Here is a 21,181-nt window from a genome sequence, read left to right as displayed (position 1 = left end):
ACAGCTTAAGAAGACTCCAACAAGCCTCTAAACGAACTTGTAAAAAGAATGCTCGTCCGATTCGGTTCGTTCGCCGCAAGAAATGCACATTACTGCGTCGGGTAGAAAAAGCGATAAGCGGCAAGCAGTGACTACGACTTTCGGAAGGCTGTCTCATCCAATGAAGGGGCGGCGCATACGCGAGCTTTCGCTTTAGGTTTGGTTTGGTTTGGTTTGGTTTGGTTTATTGCGGTTTAACGTCCCAAAGCGACTGAGGCTATGAGAGACGCCGTAGTGAAGGGCTCCGGAAATTTCGAACGTGCACTGACATCGCACAGCACACGGGCCTCTAGAATTTCGCCTTCAAGAAATTCAGCCGCCGCGGCCGGGATCGAACCCGCGTCTTTCGGGTCAGCAGCCGAGCGCCGTAGCCACTGAGCCACCGCGGCGGGGCCTTTCGCTTTAGAATTAAAAATAAATAACATGGACGCCCACCAGCTAAGGAATGACGTTTCGGCTCCCAGTACGGGGAGATTAAAGGAGGCCCTGTACAGGTAGCCGAAACGTCCTTTTCACTCAGTCGCCGGGCGCCCATGTGTTTTCTAGCGGCCGCGGCGGCTAGAATTTCTTTGGAGTAGAAATTCTAGAGGCCCGTGCACTGTGCGATGTCAGTGCACGTTAAAGAACCCCAGGTGGTCGAAATTTCCGGAGCCCTCCACTACGGCGTCTCTCATAGCCTTAGTCGTTTTGGGACGTTAAACCCCATAAACCAAACCTTTTCTAGTGGATCTCCCGTCAGTGGTTATTCTTTCATACCCTAGACTCAATCAAGCTTTCCGTCTATCTCCCTCGACAAATTTTGTTTCGCTTTTGATTCGAATGACTTCTTCTCTATCATTAAAGGGGCCCAGAAACACAATCTTAGTTAACTGTTTTGCCTGTTGATTGCATACAGTGAGTTATAATGGTGCTATTAGCGTCGGTAATACCGCGTACATTCCGTTTTTTAATATTTTAATGTCCTCCCAAAAACAACTTCATGGCTCTGATGGTGTCGCCACACAGTGGCGGGTTTTTAGCAGTGGATATGACATCACCTGGCGCGAGCTTGATGACCGGACAAACAGTAAATATACTGCAAATTGTGTGAATAAATAGAGACACATTTTGTCACATGTCTGCGTTTTATATTAGATCAACAAAAACAATTTGTTTGCTTTAGATAAAAGCCCTGCAAAGCAAGTAAAATAAAAATACACCACCAGGGGCGCTCTGGCATGGAAACAACGCTGCCAGTCTCACAGAGAGCAGGCAACCATGGAGTGCAAACTTCCGCGACGTGCTCTGGCTGGTTGTTTTGATTGGTTGCGCCAGGTGCCGTCATTGGGAGAGCGAAATAGGAGTGGGAAGCCCCGCCAAAATCGAGTTGAGGGCAGCGTTTTGTTTGCTTGTATTTTGAAATTTCTTCTCTGAATAACTCCCGTTCATGTGCATCGATTCCTGTAATTCTTTTTAAGTCAGCATCTGTGTGACATAAAGAACCCACCTGAAGTATAGCCGGTATTCCCCCAGGCAGTGTTTCGCAGCCCCTTTAACGCATTTTTGATCTTCCCTCTACCGGAGAAAAAAAATACATGCTTCTGACCGAACAAAACAAACATGCGAGATCTGGTGCTCTCTGTCGTAGTCTCCCCTCTTGTCAATCCCTGGTGTCTGACAAAACTGAGAGTACTTTAAAGGAGCCGTCAAGGCTGGATTAATCCGGAGTCCTTCACTGTGACGACCCTTTCTCTCTTCCCTCTTTCACTCCCTCCACTGTAAGTGAAAGCTGAAAAAATAGGAAAAGAAATAGCGCGGTAACTGTCATTCATCTGTGGGCACCTTGACCGCGTCATGAGGGAAAGGAGTAAGATGGGAGTGAAAGAAGGAAAAGAGAAAGAAGCGCCGTAGTGGAGGGCTCCGGAATATTTCGAGCACCTGGAGTTCTGTAACGTGACAGCACAGAGGAGTCTTTTGCGTCGTGGAGGCTAACGAAGAGGGTTCAGCTTAAGTTAAGGACAACGCAGCCAGCTATGGAAAGAAAAATGATAGGTGTAACGCTGAGAGATCAGAAACGGGTGGAGTGGGTGAGGGAACAAACGTGGGTTAATGACATACTAGTCGAAATCAAGAAGAAATGGGCTTGGGCAGGGCATGTAATACGAAGGCAACCGCTGGTCTTTAAGGGTAACGGAGTGGATTCCAAGAGAAGGCAAGCGCACCAGGGGGCGGCAGAAGTTCTCGGGGATACAGTGGTTACAACTGGCAAAGGACAGGGTTAAATGGAGAGACATGGGAGAGGCCTTTGTCCTGCAGTGGGCGTAGTCATGCCGCTGATGATGAGGAATCCGAAAGGTAGACCCAGCACAGTCTTATATGCCTTCCGCAGCATAGTCCCTACCTGCTCTTTTTGTGATTAAGGATTTGGTACGGTAGGCTGTACGTGACTCTTCTGACGTCTTAAGCTCGTATCAGTCTGATCCTGACCTTTTCCTTGGAACCCTGTCTTGTCGGCAACACGAGGGATCATCCGATCCACTTGGACTGTGGAGCTGGAGAAGAGTCTGAGCGAGTAGTCTAGTTCTGTGGTTGCAACGTAGCCACACGCCCAGAATCCTGAGTGTTGCTATATCTCCTGTGCGTCGAGTTGAATGTTGGGTCTGTGGTTCTTGTCATATCTGTGGGAGTGGATGCTTATAACTTCCGACTTTTTCTGGCGAACAGGACATACCAAATTCCCTGGCGTAATGGATTAGGCAACTGGCGATGTCTTGGGGTCTGTCGTTCTTTTCCCCGAGAGATTCCTCGTTTGACCGCACCATGATATCGTTAGTCAAAATAGCATGTTTGATCCAAGAGAGGAATAAGCCGGGCTAGTTGGTAGGTATACATCATAGACAGGGAGCGATCCTGGCCTTCATTGTACTGCACGCAACTTCCACGAAATGGCCTTTTTATCGTCTATTGGTCCCGTCTAATGCGCTGTTTCTATTCAAAAGCATTTTTGATGCTTCAATGGGGAAGTCATAGGCCCCCTCACTGCAGTCAAGGGGTCATAGCTATCTTACCTTTGGACTTGAAGGGGACATTTGACGTCAGTCACAGTAAGATAATAGAGGATTTAAACACCCCAAACGGCAGAAAACGGACTTTACAATAGGTCAAGGACTTTCTCAGCTACAGAAAGGCATACATCAGAATAGACGACAGTTAATTCGGACCCACAGAGATTGGAGCGCGAGGCATGCCTCTAGGGACGTTAAAGTCTCCTCTACTCATCAACACAGCCACGTTGGGGCTTCCCCAGGAGGCTGAATGCGATAGATGACGTGAGGCAAGCCATCTACGCGGAAGACATCGCTCTGTGGTCGTCGGGTGAGGATGTTCGACAATAGAGGACGCCCTACAGGAGGCAGCCACAGAGGTACACCCCCCGTCAAAAGTATACAGCCCAAGGGGTTTGCTTGTGAGGCCTGCAGCATGGCTCCTTATGCATCCTCAGCGACCGTAATCCTTTGAAAGAGGAAATTGGCTTTGCGTCCTCGTTCCTCCCAATGTTTGGACTGCTTGATGTGCTAGGGAGCACCGCTAGACAGCTTAGAAGCAAACCCCTTGGGCTGTATACTTTTGACGGGGGCTGTACATAACTAAGTGTGCCGAAGAATGTGGCCTATGTGCGCACCCACGATATCGGAGATCCTTCCCATCACGGGAGACAAAAAAATCGGCAAGCAAAATTAAAATACACATAGGTGGAACGCAAATTTCGGAAGTAGAAACCATGTATCCGCGTGTTAGGGCTATAAATCAATTAAAAAGGTAACAACGCCACAGCGATTAACAAAGTCCACGTGTGAGCAAATCAGTAGGATGATTGGCAGGGTATCTGGCAAGCATGGTGGACTTTGGGAAAGGAGACGGCTCCTGATGCAGGCTTTCGTCATTAGCAGAGTAACGTATGCAGTGCCCTACCTCAAGCTGAGGCAGAGCGACAAGAACTTAGACATAATAGTCACGAGTGGCCATCAAAATGGTTTTTATGGTTTATGGGGAGTTTAACTTCACACAGTGTCTCAGGCTATGAGGGACGACGTAGAGAAGGGCTCCGGAAATTTCGACCACCTGGGGTTCTTTAACGTGCTCTGACATCGCACAGTACACGGGCCTCTAGAGTTTCACTTCCATCGAAATTCCACTGCCGCGTTCTAACCTTTTGTCTATCGTATGATTGCATTAGCTGCATACGCGATAACATATCAGAATTTGTCATATTAACTTGCATATCCAATCATTTTAGTTCCAATAATCTCCAAGCCGGATAATGCAGAAGCTCAGTCAGGATTTGCCTCGAGAAAGCTCCGTCTTGTAGGAACTAGCAACGTTTCAGTGCTAAATCACCATTACTTCGCGAGGTCTAACCGGCTCACCAAGTTTGTGTGAAGCTTGACCTTGGTGAGAAATTTATATATATATATATATATATATATATATATATATATATATATATATATATATATATATATATATATATATATATATATATATTCAGTAGGGGTTCCAATGGCCCAGTTTACTAGTTTAGGTACAGTATTACGACAAACGCGACTGTTCTTTTAACGTTTATTTTGCCAACAGTTTCGGGAATGGTATTCCCCAACGTTACTAGAACCAACTCAGTTTCACAGCTCCCCATACCGCCCAGCGGAGGAGAGTGTCCCAAGCGGCGGTCACGAGAACTAATGGCGGTGTAGTCGAGTCTTGCTCCCTGTCGGGCGCGTCGTCTGCTACAGGCAGCGCGGAAGCGAGGAGCGGCCGGCACATATGAGGTTTTGGCGAGCTGCGTTTGCACTCTACATGGCTGCAGTAAAATAAGACTTCAATTGCGGCAGCTTTTCCTTCGAACCTGCGTGTTATCTTGGAGAACACGTTTGTGTGATGCGAAATTAGGCTGTTAATATTGTGAAAAAAGGGCAAAAATGCTGTCAACACGCTCGCGAGCATTGTTTCTTGCTTTGCTCAATGGCTTGTGTTTTCTAGCGCGTACCCCAGTGCACAGTTCCTATAATGTAAACAGGTCAGACAAAGTTTCAGTGGGTGGGTGCACTTTACTTTAGGAGGGAACGTAGTGAATATTCGAATTTCCACTGCGTTGTCGGTAATGCTGCGGACTCCAGACTGTCACTTTGTGCAGCGCAGCTGTCCATTTCGGAATGCACTTTTGCGCTTTCGGAATTCTCTAAGTTACCTCGTGGCACTGCTGTCGCGACACACTGGGCACCGCGATCCATTGGAGGCTTTCTCTTCGGCGTAGTGCATTTCGGCTTTGAAATATGCGCCGGCAATGAAGGAAACAGCCTCGGAAGAGCGCCTGGTGCCAGCATCCATTTCTCTGTCTCCAAAAGCACTTCCGTACCTTGCACTACATGGGGATAGTGCTTTAGAAGGTCTTCTTCTTCGAAATGCAGATCACAAACTTTGCATTTCGAAGTCAGTTTGCGATCCTTTCTGTGACGTGCACGTTCCCATCTTTTAAACTCGATGTGGTCTTTTGGCGGCCCGAGGAAATGACGGTTCGTCGAGTCATCGTTGCGATACCCGCTATTGCAACCCGGTGCAAAGCAGGTCAGCATGAAGAGGCCCGATGTCACAACATACAAACAAAAAATTCAGGCGCCACTTTGACGATCTAAAGTGCGCGAGATGAAAGCCTTTCCACGCAACTTTGGCCGCACGGCCGTTGGCACACACGAGCCGGCAGAACCAACGTTATTTTGCGAGGAGGCTATGGAGTGACTTGGTTTGGCTAGCCATGACTAATTGAGTCATGACCCATGCCTTACTAGTCATGATTGGTTACTAACTAGTCATGATTGGTTAATGAGTAACTAGCCATTACTAGTTAATTGATGACTGGTTAATGACTAGCTAGTCATGACTAATTAGTTGATGACTAACTAGTCATGATTGGTTAATGATGAACTAGTCTTGTCTGGTTAATGACTAGCTAGTCGTGACTAACCAGCAATGACAAACCAGTCATGACTAGTCATGACTAACCAGTCATTAACCAATAATAAGTCATGACTGCTTAATGACTAACTTCTCATGACTAACCAGTCATTGACCAATCATAACTAGTCATGACTACTTAATGACTAACTTATCATGACTGCTTAATGACTAACCAGTCATGACTAATCAGTAATTAGTCATGACTGGTAATGACTAACCATGAGTGGTTAGTGGCTAGCTAGTCATGACTTACTAGTCATGATTGGTTATTGACTTACTAGTCATGATTGGTTATTGACTTACTAGTCATGATTGGTTATTAACTAACTTGTCATGATTAATGACTAACTAGCCTTGATTGGTTAATGACTAACTAGCCATGACTAGTTAATTGATGACTGGTCAATGACTAGCTAGTCATGACCAATTGGTTGATGACTAACTAGTCATGATTGGTTAATGACTAAGTAGTCATGACTAGTTAATTGATGACTGGTTAATGACTAGCTAGTTTGACTTATTAGTTGATGACTAACTAGTCATGATTGGTTAATGACGAACTAGACATGTCTGGTTAATGACTAGCTAGTCACGACTAACCAATCATGACTAACTACTGATGAGTGATTAATGACTAACGAATGACTAACTAGTCATGACTGGTTAGTCATCACTAGTTAGTCATTAAACAATCATGACTAACTAGTCATGAGTTAATGACTAGTTCAAATGCCAAATGAGTAGTTAATGACTTCAAATGCCAAAGACCCTGGTTCGATGCTCAGCCTCGACAGTTTTTTTAAGTAGTGACGCCGAAACAGACACATCTGCCGACACGGCTGCTAACGACAGTATGAGGCATTAAAGGCTTTCGCCTTAAAATTAACTGAGAAGCGGACAACACAAAGCGGCTGTCGCGAGCGCACCTTAAAAAGGGCGCAGCAGGGCAGCGAGCCGCACAGAGCGGCGACGAGGGTACGAGGGAGCAAGACTCGATCGCAGTGCCACTAGTTCGCGCGACCGCCACTTGGGACAGCTCTCTGGGCACCGCTGTGAAACTGAGTTGGTTCTAGTAACGTTGGTATTCCCTTCGTCAGGGCAGGCTTGCCCTGACGAAGGGCAAGCCTTTTATATATATAATAAAAACTTGCGGTGGCGAGAACAGATCAGATCAGCTAACTTCGACCAGAGCTTCTAATATAGTTGCCAGACGTGCCGACGACCCAGCAAAGCAAAACCATGAGCCATTCAGGCGGCCGTCTGCTACCGCCCGGTTTGCAAGCAGCAACTACGACGCTGTTGCTAAGCTGCCCGGACTAGGTGGCCTCCCGATCGTGGAAAAATTACGTCATTTCCTCCACACTTTTCTCCCAGGGTATTGTGTGGAAAGGGAGACTCGGGATTGCATTCCCGCCTATAATCTTTAAGTTTTCAGTGCGCGCCCTCTGTCCCTGTGACATAGTGGTCGCTGGACACTTCGAAAACTCATTTCATTGCCGCTCTTTTTCCTTTTTTCCCCTTTGTTTGTTCCTTTCCTCTCTTTTTCCTTCCTCCAAGCCCAGGAAGCATTTAGTTGCGCAATAAAGGACCGTATGCTAAAGTTTTTCTGTAAACACGCCGTTAATAATTTGAAGAATGTTTTATTTCGCAAACTATGTTTCAAACTCAACGACATGAAGCAAAAGAAGAAGCGTCCTCAATTTTGCAATTAAGTTTGCTCTTCAGTCACTTTTGCTGCCGCTGGAAAAGCGTCGGTAGCGGCGGCTAGTTGGCGTGAGCTGCCGCCTGATTCAAAGGATTCAGCCTTATCCCTCCACGCACATATTCAACAATCATAAACATGGCAGCCAGAAAAAAAAATCAGCTGATTGACGGCTGTCATTTTTTTTTTACACACTACATAGAATCAAGGTACTGTGCGGACGTCTTCAGTGCGCGGAAAAATCTATTGAAAGGCAGTGATTGCTACGGGTCTGCCGAGATCAATTTGCAAGGAGCGCTTGGCTCGAAAACCGGCGAAGACAGCTTTAAGGCAAGTTCACACTGGCGAGTTGCAAACGTCGCGCTAGTATTCTAGGCGACCGATTTCGGTCAATTAGTTACGGTTTGCGAAGCACATGTAAAGCGGGGAGGAAGCGTAACAAATCGATTTAAGCCTGTAACGCGATCTCCGCGACTCGCCAGTGTGAACTCACCTAGCCTGCTATCGATGGCAAATGTGCTCCAAGGGCGATGCGTGATTCTATTTATTTTTGTTCCGAAAATACCCGGCGATCATGAATAATCACACTGCAGCAACTGCCGACATACGGAAGCAGACCGGTGCAGCTGATGGGAGCTTGCAATCTGTGGGTTTCTAAGTGGACACAGGCCACCACCCACCGCGGGTTCGAGCTTCGCGCGAGCCAAGGGCCCCGATCAGCCGTCACCACACACACACTGGGACACCGATGCGGCGCACTCAACCTCCGCTGGGAGGAGAGCGATTCGCCGCAAAGAAATAGGCCTCCAAGTTCACAAAGGAGACGTTTATTCACGTCGTCCTTCAGCAGGTACACAAACACTCAATAGTCACCCCGTCCCGGGGGCGCGCGAGGAGCAAGGCTCCGCTGCGCGCACGAAGCGACTCGAGCAATGCGCGCCGCTAGCACGCCGCTGCAGGAGAATGTCCCCGCGGCAGTGCTGTGATCTCTCTCTCGTGTCGACCGTTGGGCCGGTTGCGAGAGAGAGTGGGCAATCAACGCAAGGTACGCCTGTCTGAGGTCGCTGGACCCCGCTGGACAGGCTCGAGCCGCTGCAAGTCAGAGGGCACGTGCGGGCGAGCTCGAGTAAGCACTGGTCCGAACGGCAAAGGCCGGCACGGACAAACAGTAACGTACGCACCTTACGCTGTCTCGGAGGGATCTCTCTCTCTGGGCCCCGCTCGGACGGTCGCGGGGTGCGCGGCCGCCCAAAGCGGGTCCCAAATTCCCGCCAAAAGGCGCCAATGGCAAAGGCCCTTGGGGAGCCGGGGCGGAGCTGTGGCTAAATGACAGTGATTAGTCACCCAGCCGCCTCTCCACCGCCTGAGGCGGGAGCAAGGGAGAGAGGAGAAACAACGCGGGAGGCCGGCACCGCCGCGCAAAGGCGACGGCGGAAAGCCAGGATTCCCACAAATCTCACTGCGGGAATTAAGAGCCGGCACGCCCGGTCACTGCGGCAACACTCTTCCGCCTCGTAACCAACTCATGCCGCCCGCTTCGGGTAAGCACTTGATATTCGTGTTGGTGGTGCCGTTCCGTTCGGATGATGCTCGGATGACGCCGCCGGGGATACTGCGGTGGCGAAAGTTTATGCGAAGCAAGTCCTCCTTCGCCGCTGCCTTGTCTTGGGGGTCTCGCCGGAAAGCCCGCACCTTCTGCGACTTAACTTTGACAGTGGTCTCCGCAACTCGCCGCAAACACTTGCTCACAGTCGGTTGGGCTACGCCGACGTTTACTTCATTTCCTACGGTGTCTTGAAACCCACCGGCGGCGAAGGCGCGCACAGGCACTTGCCGCTCCACTGACCGCGCACTCACCCGCACACCTCCAAGTTCAACGGCGAGTTCGTCGCACAGACATTATGCTCCTTCCTATGTCAAAACGTCGAAACAACTCGTCCGGCACGTCAAAACCGTCTTCATGCACTCGCGCGGCCGCCGGCCATGCAAACAACCGCCATTTTCTGTCTCAAGCGGTTTGAGATCACTCGTTCCAATCCTGCAAAATCGTCTCAATCGGCTCGCATAATTAGGTGAGCAACGTCAACACTTCTGCGCGTTTATGACGTTGGCCGGTGACGCAAAAAACCAATATGGCCGCTGATCACGGCCGACCAATAGAAACAGGGCAAATGAGACACTTTCCGATTGAGACGATTTTGAGCGACTCGTAATCGCGCCCCAGGGTAATGTCTTGATGCAAGGTATTTTTATTTATTAAGTTCCTCAGGGAAGTGAGCGCTTTCGACTGCTCTTTTAAATCGCCCGCGCTTCGCACGTCCGAGCCATCTCGCCGGCGTATCCCTGCGCTCCCTGTGCTGCTCGCGGAAGCCCCGCCCCCCCCCCCCCCCCCCCCTGGAAAATTTCTCCTCGCGGCTGCTCGACAGTCGGCCACCAGCCTCCAGAGAAGCAGGTCGCGCCGGCGGCCGGGCTCTCGCCCGCTGCCCGCAGCGTGCTCGCGTTGCCATGGACGCCACGCGCCTCACCCCGCGACGCAGCTCCAGCATGGGCTGCGATCCCCGGACCTTCCTGAGACATCTTGAAGACAGCGCTCGGTTCTTGCTTACCGAGCACCAGCAGAAACGACGTCTACTGGACGCGGCCTCTTCACTCAAGGTGCCCTGGCCCCGCAGCCCCTCCCCGCCAACCAGAGAGGCTGCATTCTCACCTGCCCTCACCCGACTGCGCTCGAGGGCAGCAGACTTCCTAAAGGAGACCACGCCCGCTGCTCTACCTTCACGCAAAAAGAAGGACAAGGGAGTAAAGAACACCAGGCCTCCCCCACGAAAGGAAACATCGGCCACCAATCAGGCACCTGCCTCAGAGCATGTACAGCTGGCTGCCAAGTCCCTGAAGGAGTCCACTCTCACCTCGGCCTGGTGGAGTCCCCTGCCACAACCCCGCTCCAACCCCAAGCCTCCAACTCTCCGGCTGGGATGGATGCTGTCCCTGGCACTTCTGCCCTGGCTCCCAGCAGCCAACCACTCGAGGACACACCGTCAGCCGCATCCCAGGCCGTCCTGACTGAAGATCCAGAAAGCAGACAGCTTCCCTCTAACCAAGGACCACAGGAGGAACCTTGGAGTCTCCAGCAGACAAGACGCAAGCGCCGCGGTACACGCTGCCTCCAGCTCCCACCAGAGCACCACCCTAACGTATGTGGCACAGTCCTCTTTCGACCCCGGGCGTCCAAGGGCACCTTCTCCCACCAGTGCCGCTTCGCCATTGCAGCAGAAGCATCCTCCCTCCTTGGAGTTGTCTTCGTGCGCGTTCATCAGCGGCGCAATATTGTTGCTGTGGATGCCGGATCATCAGAGTGCCAGGCTGCCCTCCTCGGCTTGACCACCCTGGCGGGCATTGAAGTCCGGCCCCGCAAGGCAGCAGACAAGTGCACATCCTTTGGATTTGTGCATGGGGTACCGGCAGACATCCCGGACGAGGAGCTCCCTGCTGCCCTTGAGGCCCCAACCCCCATCCTGGCAGTTCACCGGGGTCAGGGTAGGACACTCCACGTCCGTTTTGATGCTCCTATTCAACCCCCCCCCCCCATGTGGCCATCAACAAGTTGAGGCTCCCGGTCAGCCCAGGCCGTCCACGGCCTATCCAGTGTGGGCGCTGTGGACGACTGGACCACGTGACTGCCACCTGCCGGGAGTCACCCCAATGCAGGAGGTGTGGCAACCCACACACCACAGCCCAGTGCAGCGCTGCGCAACCCCGCTGCACCGACTGCGGGGGCCAGCACGCTGCCAACAACCCCTCCTGCCCCCGCTGGCAAGAGGAAAGACATATTGCAATGGCAGTCGCAGCCTCCCTCGAACCAGTCTTGAGAAGGACCATCCGGGCACAGATACGGGCGGAGCCAGGCCAGCGGACCTATGCCCAGGTCCTCTCCTCCAAGGCAGCCGAGACGCCCTCCTCCATCCCCGCATCAGGAGCTGCGGCTTCCAAGCCATCTGGGGCGCCCTCCTCCTCCATCTCAGCACCAAGAGCTCCTGCTGACGGCCTCTCCCCTCCTCCCCAGGGCATTACACCTGCCAGCCTGAGCGGACACCTGGAGGAGCTGACCAGGACCCTGGCCATCACGCTCCAAACACTCACGCGGCTGCGTCCACCCAGCCTGGCTCAGGGACCGCAGCAACAGCCAAACCATCATGGCTAATCCACCATGGACGACTCCCAGGCCACGGGTCCTCCAGTGGAACTGCCGAGCGCTCCGCCCCCGTCTCTCGGAGCTGAACGACCGCCTTCGGCTGGAGGAGTACGATGTCCTGGCTCTTCAGGAGGTCTACCAGCCAAGGGACAAGCTCCACCTACCAGGCTACGTTGGTTATGGCAGGTCCTCCTGCCTTCTGCCTACCTGTACAGCAGACCCATGCCTGGAGGACAGCCACCCCCCTGGTCCATCCCGGGCAGCCATCTTCGTCCGCCGGACCCTGGCCCAGGCCGAGATTATGGTGAGTGATGCGGTTGTGGCCCCCATGGAGCTCGTCTGCGTGAGGGTTAGGCTAGGTCGAGTTGACACAGCTGTGGCAAGTGTATATGTGCGCCCCCAGACCCCTTGGGATGCTAGTTCCTTGCCACACCTGGTCAGCCTCATTGGCGGCGACTGTCTGCTCTGCGGGGACTTCAACGCGGCTCACCCGCGGTGCGGATCCCGCAGGGCGGACCGCCGTGGCCGTGATCTGGTTACAGCTCTACGTGGCACCGGGCTCCATGTTTTGAACACCGGGGTCCCCACGTTTGTCCGTCGAGGGGGCATCCGCACATGCATAGACCTCTCAATTGGGTCGTCGCGTTGTGTTTATGGATGGCACCCCTCGCCGGACACTTGGGGTTCGGACCACTTCCCCATCACTCTGGTGCCAAAGCCAAGGAAGCGGGTGGACGGAAGGCGTGCAAGGTTGTCCACTGGGACAAGTTCAGGGACCTCCTTCGCAACTTCACGAGGCTGATAACATTACAGAAAAAAGCAATACGATATGTCGAAAACCTTGCATACAATGATCATACAGGATTGTACTTCTCTAAGCATTCTATTCTAAAAGTCAATGAATTATTTGAGTTGAAACTGCTTTCTTATGTGTTTAACGATTTCAAACATCACCCCGTAAATATGTTCAATTAAACTCTAGTTAGTAGTGACGCGCCTTATAAATTAAGACACGTCAGTTACAGAGTACCATTCGTAAGGACTAACTATGGAACCGAAATGCTTTCAGATTTAATTCCCAGTCTTCTAAATAAACATACACAGGCCATAGAAATTATTCAGAAATCTGTCTCCCAAAAGTCTTTCAATAGAAATGCTAAAGCTTACCTCCTTTCTCGCCCGAATGATTAAAGGGTTGTTCACGCAGAATTCTTGATGTCCCTGTTTTTCCGTCAACTCTGTGAATTCTCGTGTTTTTCTTGTTGTGACGTGCCTTGTAAATATTTACTTTAATTATGTCATTGCAAAAGTATGCACCTTCCTCCTACTTTTACCTTGTATAATTATGTGTTGTTTTTTGTAATTAGGATATATGAAGTTCTTGCTTCTTTTGCCGTTTGTCCTGAGCATTGTGTCGGGTGCTTGGGCCCCGTCAGGCAGAGTGCATCTACCTTTTGCCCCTGTATCCGAGACCTTGTCTGAAATAAAAGACCTATCTATCTATAATTTCACAGGGCAGGACGACATCCTGGCCCACGTGGCTCGCTGTGCGGAGACAGCAACGATCAGCTGCGAAGTCCCACCCAACCAGCCTGTCCCGGACTTCCATCTCCTCCAGATGAGGGCCCAACAGCGGCGGGCAGAAAGAAGGGCCCTACGTACGGACAGGCCAGAGCATTGGACAGAGCACAACCGGCTTGACGCAACCTGCCGTCGGACCCACAACCGGCGCCGCAGGGAGTCCTGGGAGGGGATCTGTGCCTCCCTGGTGGCTGCCCGGGGCAGTGCCAGAGCCTGGTGACTGTTCTGGTCTCTTCTGGAGCCCTCCATCCAACGTGCTCCCTACCTGGCCATCGCAGTGGCTGGGGGGCTTACCTACCAGCAGCTGGCTGATAAGCTGGCAGAGGCCCTCCTTCCTCGGGAGCCCCCTCCATCAGGGCTCTACCCCAGGCGGACCGGTTACCAAGCAGCAGGCGGGCAACACGCAGATGACATTGCGGCCATCTGTTCCACCCCCCATCACTAAGGCGGAGCTCACCACTGCCCTGGAGCACTCCAAGCGCCGCAGTGCCCCCGGACCAGATGGTATCACATACCAAATGCTCAGGAACCTGGACGACTCCATGAAGGCCAACCTCCTCCGGACCTTCAATGAAGTATGGACGACGGGCTGTCTACCTGAGGCCTGGCGCACGGCACTGGTGGTACCGGTCCTCAAGCCTGGCAAGCCACCTGCAGAGTTCAAATCGTACAGGCCCGTCTCCCTGACTTCAGCCCCGGGGAAGCTCCTGGAGTCCGTGGCGCTGGCAAGGCTGGACTGGATAGCTGGGGTCACGAGCTACCTGCCCGAGCAGCAATCTGGGTTCAGGAGGCACCGCTGCACGGCTGACGCCTTTTCGGACATCGTATTCAGCCTCGAGGAGGCACGTCACTCTCGCCATGTCGTCTGCCTCGCCCTCCTGGACGTTCAGGGGGCGTTCGACAATGTGACACATGAGGCCATCCTCGAGGCTGTTGACTGCCTTGGCGTCACCGGCAACCTCCGGGGGTATCTGCAAGGATTCCTACAAGACCGCACCAGCTGTGTCCGGGCAGGAGGAGCCACCAGCGCCCCCCAGCCACTCACGAGAGGAGTTCCCCAGGGCAGCGTGCTGAGCCCCATGCTCTTCAATCTGGTGATGGCCGAGCTCCCCCGCTGCCTCCCGGAGGGCCTGCGCCTATCTGTCCGCATAGCAATCTATGCGGACGACATTGCCCTCTGGTGCTGCGGACCACGGTGCCAAAGGGCGCAAGTCATCAGAAATGTCCAGCGTGCCATCGCCAGGGTGAGCTCCTACCTGGAACGGGTGGGCCTGCAGCTCTCCGCCACCAAGACCGAGGCCATGCTGCTGAACACCCGACCAGGTGCACGCCCGGGGAAGACGAGCTGATCATAGCGGGACGGGAACTACCATGGCGGCACACCTGCCGCTACCTGGGCCTCCTGATAGACCGCCACTTAGGCCTTCTCCAAGCAGGCAATCAGGGTCCGGAGCGCCATCCAGAAGCTCCTGGCTGCAGGGAGAGGCATCACACCACGCATGGGCCTCCAGTTCGTTCAGGCCATGGCAGGGGCGCAGTTCCTATATGCCCTGCCCCTGATACAACTGACTATCAGGCAGCAGCTGACCATCGAACGCTGCCAGAGAGCTGCCATCCGCCTGTGCCTGGGCCTGTCGCGGGGCTCCCAGGTTCCCGCAACACTAGCAGAGGCGGGGGTGTGGCCCATGGAGCTCCAGGCCCAGAGGGCAGCATGGCGCCATGTGGAGCGACTCCATCTTGCACCTGACGGACGCCCCCTCTTGGAGCGCCTCCTCAACCACCCCCACTCCCGCATGGGGAGGACTGCCCTGGCTTTTTTTTGGTCTTGTAGGGGGGCAGCCGGAGAGCCTTCGTGCTCCTCCACATCCAGATCTTGGCCACCAGTACCGGGTCCTTCTACCAGCACGAGGGGCCAGGCCAAAGCGACTGACACCAGCAGTCGGACTCCGACAGGAGGCAGCGGCGACCCTGGAGGAGGACCTGGCGGGACGCACACAGCTGTACACGGATGGCTCCTTCTTGAAGGGGGCCTGCCCATCTGCAGCGGCAGCCTGCATCGCTCCTGCTCTGGGCGAGAGAAGACAGGCGAGGCTACCATTTGTGGCGAGCTCCACCACAGCGGAGCTGGCAGCCCTACATCTGGCTGCCGACATCCTGGACGGGCAACCTGCTGTACAGTCTGCAGCCATCCTGAGTGATTCCAGGGTCGCCCTCCAGCTACTGCAAGAGCCACGTTGCCGACTACCCATCGTCAGCAAGCTGGTAGCCATGTTAAATGGAATCTGCTCCCGCGGCTGCTCCATAACCCTGGCCTGCGTCCCCAGCCATGTTGGCGTCCAGGGCAATGAAGATGCCGATGCCCTGGCCAAAGCAGCTCATGGAGGATCCACTCCCACCTGTACATCTGTAGTCCCTCTGGATGCTGCCCGGTCCATCACTGAGCGGCAACTTGTCCTGGAGCACCCCGACCCCAGGGTGGCGCAAGGGACACCTCCCCAGCTCCTGCCCGACAAGGGTATCCCAAAGCGGCAGAGGTCCCTCCTCCTTCGGCTTCGAGTGGGCTGCTCTTGGACTGGGGCACGGCTTTACCGCAAGGGACTGGCCCCGCTGTGGACGCCAGGAGGAGACAGTCGATCACATCCTGTGCGGATGCCCTGCCTTTGCCACAGATCAGGCAAAGCTTGTTGCTGGCTACAGGGCCCTGGGACTGCCTGCAGAAACAGCAAGTGCCCTACTCTTCCCATCTGTACCCAACGCCCCCAAGGCCCTCCGGTACCTCCTGGCCTTCCTGGAGGACACGGGCCTGGATAGCTACTGCTAATCCTAGGCGGCTGATGACAGCGACGGCGCCTCGTGAGACGCTCCACTTTATCTCCCTTTATATCTTTCCTCTTCCCCTTTACCTATTCTCCTCCCTAACAGCACGCCGGCAGTGGTGGTGGTGACATCTCGCCAGTCACAGGCCCGTGCTAATTTCCTTTCCATTTCTTTCATCCTCTTACTACTACTACTACTGTCAAATTAGTCCGGACCGCCGTATAAGCTTCATCGAAGCGCGCCCGTTCGACTCCCGGGAAAACACCACTCGGCCAGCATCGGACCAACGAGGCAACGTTCGCCAGTCTGCGGGACGGCATCGTCGTGGAACTCTGGTCATCGGACTGCCGCAGTGCCCGGTGAACAAATTGTGTTTTGTTTGTTTACCTCTCTCTCTTGTGTTAGTGCACTTTAGGTGCAATACTGCCTCTGTTTTGTATTCTCTCTTGAATTTAACTTTGCACGAGTTGCGTCGTTTGTTAATCACTTTGTATGTGTTTGTACTAGTGATTGTGTAATCCTCTGTATTGTCTCTTTTCTGCATAAACTTTGTTTTGTTTGTGAACCTTTGGCTCCGACCCATTCTCTGGCTTGCGACCGGCGAAAGCTGTGCCCCAAACGACCAAAAACCTCTTGTCCCTTGGTGGCTGGTCTCCGCTGAGTTTGCCACGCTGAGTCGAGGGCATCTCCTTCGAGTCCGAGACCGCTACCCCCACACGCTCTAAGGGTGTCTGGGAACTTCACGCTTAAAAGTGCGGCGAAGTGTGGGTGACATTAACAAAGGTTTTTATTTGGTGTCATAAGTGAGTGATTCTTAGGTATATTTTCCCTGACAGTACGTCTGATCTACATTGCATGCGCTAATAATGCTATTTTGCCAAGCACGGAATTTAAAGACACTACTTAGAATGCATGCTTGTGTTCATTTCTTAGGTAACTCGGTTGCCTAAGCACTAAGGAATGCATGCCTGCAGTTCGCCTAAAGCACGTTGCGATTTACAGGGCTCGGGTTTTCATCTTGCATGCTTTAATTGTGCCTGCATCTAGAAGTTTCCAGTGTTCACTCTGTGTTCTAACTTCCGTCTGTGTTCTAAGTCCGTACAAGTTGAGATTAGATTACCGCGCTGTCAACAGCGCTCTGTTACAAACACACAGTCGTGGGGTTTAGAATCCCAGGGTAATGTCTTGATGCAAGGTATTTTTATTTATTAAGTTCCTCAGGAGACGGTATGACGATACGGCACGGTAGCAGTATTCGGAGAGGAGAATGGGGTATAAAAATGAGAGGGTTTGTTTCGCCTTCGACTCATGAGTACGCGCACAAAATTCGTTTGCAAAAAAAAAAAAAACGGTTGCGTCGCTGCATCGTTAACTGAAGTGTGCAGTGAAATACCACTACTAATCTAAAATTAAAGAAAAGAAAGTGTGCAATCACATACGCAATGTATCTGATAACGCGCAGTCAATTCGTTTCGCGGGGCGAAACGCGCGCGTCTACTACAGACGCCGTGGCCGGCACGGCACACCGGTTGCTCGCAGCGCCACCGCGGCGATCATCCAGCAGCAGCCCCCGCCGCAGCCGGCGGACGCCAGACAGCAAGTATTTCTAGGGACCCTACCAATAGGAACGGGGCAAATGAGGCACTTTTTGAGACACTTTCCGATTGAGACGATTTCGAGCGACTCGTAATCGCGCCCCAGGACGATTTGGTGCTGGCAGCGCTCGGGCAGCTAGCAGACGACAGAGAGGTGTATGGTAGTGGGAAGCTCGCGCGGCCATTTTTATAAGGACTGGAAGGACCGCGGTTCTTCATGCGATGTTTTGCGCGATGCAGGCGGTAGGCCACGGTGCATATCGAGTATCACCTGCAATGGCACCTTTTGCGGTAGTTCTGGCTGTTTATTGATATGTTTTGCGTGCGTATGCGCGATCATATTTCGATCGTAGATCTCACCACCTCGCAAGCACAATTGCTCGCTTCATATTACGATCGCGCATACTTCTGATTCACAAAATATTTCGGCTGTTAATTTCCTGCGACCGGCGGATATTGCGATGGTGTTCGAGGCCTTTCACGAGAGCAGCCGGATTCCAGTAAGGCACCCTGCGCATCTAACTCCAGCTAGGGTGCCTCGATGCGCGCGCGCTCCCCTGAGGGTGAAGACAACTGCGTCGTCTGCTACGGCGGCCGCCATTGCCATGCCCACTTCAAAGGCGCGGGGCGTGCGCCAACAGGCTTTGTGCACTGGCCGCCGCAAAAGCGCGCTTGTCTTCGCGACCATAAGAAAACACAACTGCGTTTCACGCCTTTCCTAATGAAGTGTCAACAGGATAGGCTTGTAGGGGACAACTGTCCAAATATTTTAAGATTTGGACGGTCGTTTCTCCTCGCACACCACGACTCGGGTGCTAGACAGGAAAGAGTTCATAGAGCGCACTAGAAACCTAACTGCAGGATTAAAATAAATTAACAATAACAGCAATATCATAAGCAGGTAGATTGCATTCAATTGTGTAACTAATTAGGAACGCTCCAATTGCCTTATTCACATTAATCAACCTCAGTACTAGAATGACGATTTTTTGTAGAAGAAAAAAGATTAATGTGCTTTACGTATCTTTTCCTAAGAAATAAAGGCCAGCGCATTCGCCACACGTACACGAACCAAATATCGCAGTTTTCAGGAGGACACAGGGGCGCAATAAAAGACACGGACATAGAAGTAGACAGGGACGAAGCGCTCGTCCCTGTCTACTTCTATGTCCGTGTCTTTTATTGCGCCCCTGTGTCCTCCTGAAAAGTTATGAACCAACACGCTTAAATACAAGTACTTCTGAAATATCGCAGTACCTGGGCCGCGCATGCATGCATTGTGCACTGAAAACCCCAAATATCTCCAGGTATTTTTATACGCGTGTAGTCGGCCATTCGAACTTGGCGGGACCACTGTATATTGGTCAAATGATGAGGAAAGTTATTAGTCACAGTGAAAATACATTCGTTTATACTCGAAATTTGTGGAATCAAAATTTTGGTGTCATGAGAGTCGACTGCATTAGTATAATTCAACGCACACTGAAGACAGTGTTTTAAAGACAAAGTAACAATCTGTTGCCGCGATCAGAGGTTAGTTGAAACCAAAAAATCATTAATAGTGTTTATAACCATGAAAAATGTTTAGTTGCCCTGAAAAAAAAATATTTCAGGGTACTTTGAAGGTATGTCTGCACAATCATCCTGGTCTTCAAAACCAGGAGTCAATGCAAAACAAACAATGCAATTTAGGACACTTATTAGGTGTACAAATAGGAACTCTGCTAATGTTAGCAGCATGGATGTACTTCAGTGTGGATAGCAGCTTAGGTTAAATGAACTCCTGCAAACGTCTTGTTTGCGTGACCGTTAAGACGAGCTTTCTGAAGGTGTCGGAGGAAGATGCGCAGTCTCAGTCTTGCCTACCTGTCGGTCAGCGTTTTCCAGATTTCTTCGTCATGGCTTGCGCAGAGCTCAAGCGCGGTCGGTATGCTGTAAGTGAGCGGCGAGGTGACTTCATTGTCACTAATTTGCCTGTGCACCATGAGTTTATTCCAACAAAGTGCTCCTCGTAGATTTTGAGCATGTGCATCACGTCATTACTGGGATAAATTAGGTTGTCACCTTCTGACACATATTCCTTCAGAGCAGTCAGAAGCGCATGTTGTCACTAGCACATCCCAGTAGGGCATCCTTGCATTGCTGGCAGCTGACAGACGGCAAGATTCCTTTCAAAATGAAGCCTCCTATGTAGTGCAGAATGCTGCATTCTCTTGTGGACAGTTCTTCAATGAACAGAATCTCTCAGTCATTTATCTCGTCAGCTTCCACTTCTGTCCTTTCTTTCTTTGCCTGGGAGAGAAGGTCTACCAGATATTCGCGGACATCGAGATGGTAGCTCGTCGTCCGTGGGGTAAATAAAAACTGGCGCACGCTCACAAGCCTCAGAGCGCGTTTCATGCCATACGCACTGGGCACAGGTTTTCTCAGTCGAACCACCGAAAAGAGGTTCTCGAGACAATCCTGTAATAGTCTGCTGGTAACAAAAATTGTACCCCTCATTTCCCAGCAACAAGCTTCTTGGAGCTGGATGGTGCACTGCGGCACACAACAACCCGGCATTTTTCGATGTGCGCCCGGTGAGCACCAAGAGAAAAGGCGACAAAGCGAACGCACGTGTTACGGCCGCCGCGCCGCCGCGAGAAAGGGCATGAAAATGGCCGCCGATGGACTGTCAAGGCCGACGAGGCGGCACTCGCCCTCCCAAAGGGTGGCTCCACCCTAGAGAGGGCGCGCGCGCATCGAGGCACCCAACTCCAGCGCGACGCGCGCGCCACTGGCGGCGGCGCGCGCGTCCCTGTCAGGAAGGCGGGGCAGCCCGACAGCTCCCGCTGTGTTGCGCGCGCTGTCGCGAAGCAGTTGTGCGCATGGGCGTCCGGAGGGGGGGCAAGGGGGGGCGGCTGCACCCCCCTGGAAAATCCCTCACTCGAACCGTGAGTGATGGCCGCACGCCAGGGGCGGTGGTGCGCTCAGCCAAAAGGGTGAAAGCAGCCCCGCTTCGACGCTTGGTCACATCTGCGAAATGCCGCGTCCGGGCGCGCGTCGTTCCGCCGTTTTCAAACCACGCCACCGCCAGCTCTGCTGAAGGACGACCTGTTGCAGACATGCAGCGGCACCGGCGAGCATGTGTTTCGAGCCGTCTTGAGATGGGTGTCTGTTTCTTTGATCTCTAGAGAGATAGCGACACGGAGGCAGACAGTGCACAGGGCACAGGTGGTGGTGGTGGTAGTGGTTTATTTAAAAAAATAAAAATAAAAAGTGAAG

General features: G+C 52.5%; 2 protein-coding genes across 4 annotated transcripts in view; both read left to right on the top strand.

Moving 5' to 3' along the window:
• The window catches only part of LOC149351175 (uncharacterized), a 111,977-nt gene that overhangs the window by 61,981 nt on the left and 28,815 nt on the right, over window positions 1-21,181 (top strand). The window lies entirely within an intron of this gene.
• On the top strand, window positions 15,096-16,887 carry LOC149351176 (uncharacterized). Its single transcript, XM_089580468.1, has one exon. The coding sequence runs from the start codon at window positions 15,225-15,227 to the stop codon at window positions 16,314-16,316; it is 1,092 nt and encodes a 363-aa protein (XP_089436594.1). The 5' UTR covers window positions 15,096-15,224; the 3' UTR covers window positions 16,317-16,887.

The sequence above is a fragment of the Amblyomma mixtum genome, chromosome 3 (genome assembly GCF_055824585.1).
Source record: "Amblyomma mixtum isolate Tamu chromosome 3, ASM5582458v1, whole genome shotgun sequence".
Lineage (NCBI taxonomy): Eukaryota > Metazoa > Arthropoda > Arachnida > Ixodida > Ixodidae > Amblyomma > Amblyomma mixtum.
This window is presented reverse-complemented; position numbering and strand designations above follow the sequence as displayed.